General features: G+C 58.5%; 1 protein-coding gene across 1 annotated transcript in view; it reads right to left on the bottom strand.

The window, feature by feature from the left end:
• TRPM2 (transient receptor potential cation channel, subfamily M, member 2) overlaps positions 1–7,171 on the bottom strand; it is a 44,389-nt gene that overhangs the window by 6,355 nt on the left and 30,863 nt on the right. Inside the window, exons 20-27 of the mRNA XM_010835000.1 lie at positions 5,963–6,144; positions 5,610–5,742; positions 4,851–4,938; positions 4,601–4,688; positions 3,846–4,003; positions 3,137–3,213; positions 2,853–2,954; positions 1–15 (exon numbers count right to left, since the gene is read on the bottom strand). Coding sequence (XP_010833302.1) covers positions 1–15; positions 2,853–2,954; positions 3,137–3,213; positions 3,846–4,003; positions 4,601–4,688; positions 4,851–4,938; positions 5,610–5,742; positions 5,963–6,144 — 843 coding nt within the window. The remainder of the gene's footprint in view (positions 16–2,852; positions 2,955–3,136; positions 3,214–3,845; positions 4,004–4,600; positions 4,689–4,850; positions 4,939–5,609; positions 5,743–5,962; positions 6,145–7,171) is intronic.

The following is a 7,171-nucleotide window of genomic DNA, read 5'->3' on the forward strand; positions in this document are numbered from 1 at the left end:
CGACCCATGGGGTTTCTGGGTAGACAGGGGTCAGCTCAGCCCACCGCCAGTGGCTGGAGACCCCAGCCAGGGCAGCAGGCAGGGGCTGTGTGCCAGCTCTACCCAAAGCTGCCCTGGCTCAGGGTTCTTGGAGCCCAGGCAGCTCCCCTGGATAGGACCAGGGAGGAGGCCCAGACCAGACCCCAGAGCCCAAGGCCCCTTGACCAGGCTGGGTGATTCTGTGTCATGCGCTGGGGCTGTCCACTGCAAACCCTGTCTGTCAGGGGTTCCAGGGTGGGCAGTGGCTACCTTGGGGTGGGCTGGAGAGGAAAGGGGCCTCTGGGAGCAGAAACCAGCCCCATGGCAGATGTCCCCCCAAAGAGCGCCTGACTGACCATGGCGCCGTGCCCGAGGCCCTCAGCTGGCCTGTGAGCATGCATCAACGGTCCCCCTCCTCTGCCTGTGACTCTCGGCACTGCTGTCTTCCTGCACACTGTATCCCCCTCGCCAATCCCCTCCCCTGTCCAGGGCTGGAGACGCACCTGGTCACCTCAGTTTCCCTGCCCCACTCATCTCTACCGCCCCATCCTGCAGCTTCTACCCCAGTGGTCACCCCTTGTTGGGGGCCAGAGTGAGGCACTCGGCCCGTGGCAAAGGTCATGAGGAAGGAGGCTCGACATACGCAAAGGCGGGATCGAGCCTCAGGAGTCCCCCTGGAAATCCTCGAGCATCTACCCCCATAACCAGAGCCTGCCTACTTTACTACTTTGTGCTCTCACCTACACCTCTGACTTTACGGGGGGCTGTCCCCCACCACCTCTTTTGGAGAAGGAGTTAACCTAGAGCTCCAGTTAATAAAAACTCCTGGGTGTGACAAGAGTGTTTTAACCTACAAACTCCTCTGAAGGTTCTCTAGCCTGCCTGACAGGCTTGTCCGGCCACATGTGATTGCTCACAGCCTCCCAACTGTGAGAGGCACGAGATGCTTTAAACCTTCTAAAAACAGGTTCCTTAGAAAAGTTAGAAAACTATAAGTATAATGGGCTGATTAGAAATTGTATTGGTGAAGGGTTTTTCATTTGTTGAGCCAATGTTTGTTGCTAAGTCTCCACATCCCCTGCCCTTACACACATTAATGAATATATAGAAGAAATAAGTATTAACCTTTGATATAAATCACGTTAGACCTTAGGCTAAGTAAATTCTTTCCTAAACTAAAACCCACTACACCCTCACCCTATAGGAATGTAACTTTATTTGGGTGGCATCTGTTTTGAGAATAATCACCCCTGGAAAAATAAGTGTCCTGGTTGACTGACAGCTGTCACAAGGAGAGGGTCATAAATTGTCAGCAGGCCCCCTGGCCAGAAGATGATGTAACACCCCCAAGATCTCTGGATACATTTGTATGAAGCACCTGACTTTGATAAAAGTCAGGACTGCTGACCCCGTGTGACTTTTGCATAACATCTCAGTGTATAAAAGTAGACCATGGAAAATAAAGAGTTGGGATCAGTGTCTCGAAATACTGGTCTCCCCATGTCGCTCTCTCTCTCACTCTGGCTGAGTCTCCATCTGGAGCGCGGAACCCACCAAGCTTACTAACTTTGCCTGGGCTTCTAAGATCCGACCGGGGAGGCCTCAGAGTCTCCTCTCCTTTGGGAGAATGGAAGGACACCTGTGGCCTACGTAAGTGGTACAAACTTCTTGTCTTGAAGTTGTATTGGTCTGCGTAAACCAAGCTACTCAGCCTCTTTTCTCCACTGAATTTTCCTACTGAGCTATCCTCATTCTATTACTCTTTATACCTCAAGTTAATATCTAATTGAAGCTATTGTATCCTGATCCTCGCCAACGCCCTCCCCACTTCGAACTCCCTGGATCAGCCGGGGCTGGACCCCGGCAACCCGTCCCTGCTCCAGAACATTCCCAGAGGCCCACTACCCACCTCCTCCCACAGGCAATTTCCCCCGACAACCACCTGCTCCTTGGGGTCTCCAAATCCCAGCTGACTGTGATCCCGTCCCCGGCCTCCGCCCTGGTGGTGCAGCCTCCCCAGCGACCCTCAGACCCCAGGCCATCACACGGCAGGCATCCACTGGGCCTGACGCCACAGGTCCCCTTTCATCTCTATGCTGATTCCATACCTGTGCAGTGGGGCATACTGTCCCTACAGCACAAGCCTGGAAATGTAAGCCCAGCAGCCCTTTAACATTGCCCCTGCTTTACTCTCACAATGGGGTCCACGTTTTACCCTCTTTCTACACCTCAGGAATGGAGGTCCTAAAAGTTGTGTCAGAGAACCAGGGCACAGTGCCCGGGCCAGCAGGGCCAGCTCACAGTCCCCACCCCTCCACACGTGTCCAGGGAGACTGCCAAGTGTGGGCCTCAGGGGTTGGTAGAAAGTACTTTATGTTGATGTTTCTTTCTTCCATACTTTGTTTGTTTTTATCAGAAAAATTTAAATCAACCCTGAAAGTTCATTGGAAGGACTGATGCTGAAGCCGAAGCTCTAATACTTTGGCTACTTGATGCGAAGAGCTGAAGAGCTACTTGATGCGAAAAGACCCTGATGCTGGGAAAGATCAAGGGAAGGAGGAGAAGGGAAGCAGAGGATGAGATGGTTGCATGGCATCATCGACTCAATGGACATGAGTTTGGGCAAACTCCAGGAGATAATGAAAGACAGGGAAGCCTGGCATATTGTAGTCTATGGGGTCCCAAAGAGTTGGACATGACTGAGAGACTGAACAACAAATCAGAAAAACACCAACTTTGCTGGAGAGGAAGCCTGACCCCAGAAGGAAAACCGCAGATGTGGCTGAGGGCTGGAGAAGGGCCGGGGCAGGGGCGCGGGGGGCGGGTACACTCACAGAGGGAGCCCGTCCCGCACTGTGTAGACTCCATGGAAGCTACGCCGGTCCAGTGGTCCGTCCACTGCATTGTAGCTGATCCTGGACAGAGGTTCCAGGGCACTGGAAGGGAGAGGAGAGGTCGCATCCCCAACAGAGATGGCGGGAGGCAGAGTGGCCACAGTGACCCCTCGTCCACCACGGGGCTCCTCCAGCCACAGGCGCCCCCAGCCACATGCCTCCTAGCATGTCCCAGCCCCCAGGGAGGATGGGGCGCCCACCCAGGCAGGAAGCAGGGTACTCACTCTCCCACGGGGTCCACCAGGTCCTTGTCCTTCCTGTCGGCCGTGTAGAAGGGCGGGTTGTACATGAGGAACTCCGTCTGCGGGACACAGGGACTCAGACGGTCACCACCCCAGGCTGGCCGTCACCCAGGACAGCTGACTGCAGAACTCTGGGAGGGCCCAAAGGACACGAAAGTCCGAGCCGGGCTGACCTCAAGACACACACACCTAGGCCAGCCGTGGTCGAGGGGAGTCTCCCCAGGCGGGAGGATGGGGGGGTAGGCTGGACTCCAGAAGGAGGAGTCCCCTGGCAGAGACTGGGGAGGAGTGACAGCCCGGGATGTGCCAGGAAAACCAGAGAGAAGGCCTGGGCCGGGGTTGGGAGGGGGGGCGGTGGGGGGGTGGTGGCACACCCCCAGGCCTCCTCCTTCGCTCCCTCTCACTCTCCACCTCCATCCTCCCCAGCATTCAGAAAGGGGATAGGGGCTGTTCTCTGGGGACGGGGGCTTGAGGACAAGCGGGGCAGTGGGGCCTGTGTGGATAGCAGCCCAGTGTCCAGGTTCATGGCCCAGCTTCACCCCTCAGGTCTCATGGACCACGCTTCCCTCTTCATCTGTCCCTCGTGGCCCTTCGAGGCTGCGGTAGGCTCAGCCACCCTGGGGCCCAGACCACTCCCCCCAGGACACTGGGCCCCTGCAGCCTGGTGGGTGAGGCCAGAACAGGCACTCACCTCCCAGGGCACCTTCTCGTTGGGCACCGGGAATCGCAAGACAGAGCAACTCGGGTAGAGCAGGTGCCGGGCATTCACGTGGTAGGCATCACCTGGGTCCTCTGCCTTCGATCCGCTGTCCAGCTCAGGATCCCGCCCCACTGAGGCCCTCTGGGGTGCTGGAAATGGGGAGAGGGACAGGGCCACCCTCTGAGGTCCTTTCCCCCAAACTTCCGGGCTGCCTCCACCTCCCTGAGCCCAGTTTGAAAGTCAGCCACAAAGAGAGCACCATCCCCAGGGTTCCCATCACTGCAGCCAGGAGGACCAAGGCCTGGGCTCAGGCCCCCGTTGCCTGGGGTAGCTCCCAGCAGAGCTCTTAGTAATCAACATGATGCACAAGCCCTTCCAGAAGCCTGTCCGGATGAAAGGGCAGATGGCTCCTTTGGGGCCAGCAACAGCCCAGGAGGGTTGCTCGTGACCATTTCTTGGCCGGCTGCAAATCTGGGAGCAAAGACGTGCTTTCTGTCACCCGGTCAACTGGGTCTCGGGTCTGCTGGACCTGATGCACACGGGGAGGTCAGGGGCCTGGGACAGGCTACCTCTGGAATTCCCCAGCCTGGTCAAGCCGGGGGACTTGGCCACGCTCAGCACATGTAGCCGTGGGGTGCGTCAAGCATCCCAAGGTGCTGGGGCTGCTCCTCTCCACTCCAAAGACACCCAGACAGAAAAGAGCACAGGTGGGTAGAGACCAGCCGCTGGCACAGCCACCCACTCACCCAGAGTGGGGACACCTTCTTCTGAGCCAAAGCCACTGTCCCTCAGGGCCTTCACAATCCAGTGCAATGCTGTGGCTGTCTGGGCCACCTGGAGCGCTCATTCAAAACAAGATTGGTCAATAGGTGCCCGCACACGGGATGCCCAGCTCCCCACCCCCGTCTTCCCCAGGCAGCCACCCAACACCTGGGGCTTGGCCAGAAGGGCCATCGGAACCATGCCCAGAAACAGAGGTCCCAGCCCGGAGCCCACCTGCTCCTCCAGGGAGGCCAGTTTCTGCTCCACGGCGCCCGACTTCTTCAGATGTGCCATTTCCAGCAGGCGCACCATGGAATCCACCCTGCAAGAGGACACAGCTGAGGTCCGCAGCCTTCCAGGGGTCTGGGTGTGAGTGGAGAGAGCCTGGTGCCCTTTGCAGGTGGGCAGCTTACCACATCCAGCAGCACAGGCTCCTTCAGCTCTAGTTTCAGGCTTCTTGATTTGAAAGTTTACACTCTACAGTTTCATAGAGAATGAGCACCACCTAGTGGCCCAGGGGGAAGACCTCGCAGCCAGTGATGCCCCAGGCCCACAGGCCACCCGACAGCCCCAGGGGCGTGGCCGGGCCAGAGGGGCAGGTGTGCAGAGCACACACACCTGTTCCTCACCTCAATATGCCTACAGGCTGTCAGTCACAAACTCAGGAAGGACAGAGCGGCCTCTGGGCAGAGGAGGGGACGCTGCCTCCGGGTACCAGTGGGGACTTTGGAAGGAGGAGGGGACACTGGTTTGGGAAATGTTTGCTGGTTTTGGTCTCAGTTTGCTACAATGTAGGAATTGCACCCAAGTGGGCCTATGTGTTCATAGGAAGAACACTTCCACAGCCAAGCATCCATCCAAACACCCCGGTCTTTTCCCCTGGCGTTTCTAAGCCGCCTTCTCCCAGAGCCTCCTGCTCCACAACAAAGTGACAGGCATTTCAGGGACCACAGGGCTGCAGCGTCAGCCCTGCCGAGATCCCCGGCCCCGTACTTGTCACTGACGTCCTGGATCTTCTGCTCCGGCCTCTGCTTCTGCTGGAACTGCTGTTCCTGCAGGTAGTTCTCCTTCAGGTACATCTCCCAGGACAGGAGGGCCGCCTCCTCTGTCTTCTCTAGCTTGTTCTCTGTGCGGGGAGGAGAGCCTCTGACCCACTGGGGGCCCCGCAGGGAGGGGCGGAGGAGCCCACCCACGCCCAACCCCAGTGGGCTGGCGGCAGTCTGGGGGCCTGAGAGGACTGCATGTCCCCTCTCTCACCCCGAGCTTCCGGGATGCTCAGAGGAGCTGCCCCCCGATCCCGGCTGCACCCCAGACGCGGCTCTGGGGACGAGGGAGGGACAGCTTACTGAACAGCTTATGCCGCTTGGCAGGGATCTTCAGCACGACCCTCTTGATGATGAGGTGCAGGTGGCTGAGGAGGATGAAGGGGGGCGGTGCGGGGGGCCTGCCCTGGTACTCCTCGATCAGGTCGTGGCGCTGGAACTTCCAGATCTGGTCCGTGTGCTCCTGCACCTGCTGGAAGGTGTAGCTGCAGGGGGCGAGGAGCACTGGTTACCAGGAGCATGGGCCACACAAGCTGGGTTATGCACAACTGTGTCGTTGCCTGAGTGTGCGCCGTGACTGCCCACAAAGGCACGCCAGGGAGGGCGACCGGGACACAGGAAAGGCAGCTGAGCACCCTGGGGGCTCAGAGGAGAATGAAGAAAGAAGACCTAGATTTTAGAGCCCATAAACCTTGCTAGAGAACAAAACAGACCCTCATGTGTTGGGAGATGGATGGTGTCCTGCACTGGACCCTAAAAGGGCCTGATTCCCCTGAATCTGACAAACAGAAGAGACAGTGTCTTCAACAGGCTGACATGCTCGTTCTCCACACCCTGTGTCTCGTGCGGGTAGAGGTCAGCTGGCCCGGATCCCTGACAGAGGTCCTCGGAGGAGGGGAGGGAGGCTGGGCAGGGCTGAGACGCAGCCGCTGCCTGCTGGGCCTCTGGCCTCTGTCTATCACAGCCCAGCACTGGAGCAGGGTCTCTCACTGTTCAGAGCACACGGAAAATCATCAAGTGGCAACCTCATCACCCTAGCTGATGAAGAGAAGAGAAACAATGCCCAAACCGGCCACAGGTCCCCGGGGCTCTTCTCCAGAGGCCGGGAGGGGCCTGAGGGGGTGGCAATGCCCTGAGCCACAGGGTCAGCCTCCTGGGCACCACAGTCAGGGCCGGCCCTATGTGCCTGCTTTACATGGAGAGCAAAGACAGGTCGTCTTGCCTCACAAGATTCTTAACAAGTGTGACACACATGCCTCCACCCCCAAAGATGATCTCAGCTAAGTCGCTGCCCCGCATCCACCTCCCTCTGCTGGGGTGGGAGGAGTGAGACTTCAGTGCCCCTCCCCATGGTCTCTGAGCACAGGGCCCATGGGCTGCCCCCCAGCAGTAGTGCCCAGGTTGGATGCCACGATCACCAGGTCAGCCCGGGCTGAGCCAGGTCCTGGGTCCCAGGCTCCACGCCATCCACACCACCCTGGGGGCGGGGGCAGGCAGCAGGGTGTGTACCCT

This window comes from Bison bison, unplaced genomic scaffold (genome assembly GCF_000754665.1).
Source record: "Bison bison bison isolate TAMUID 2011002044 unplaced genomic scaffold, Bison_UMD1.0 scf7180017864037, whole genome shotgun sequence".
Lineage (NCBI taxonomy): Eukaryota > Metazoa > Chordata > Mammalia > Artiodactyla > Bovidae > Bison > Bison bison.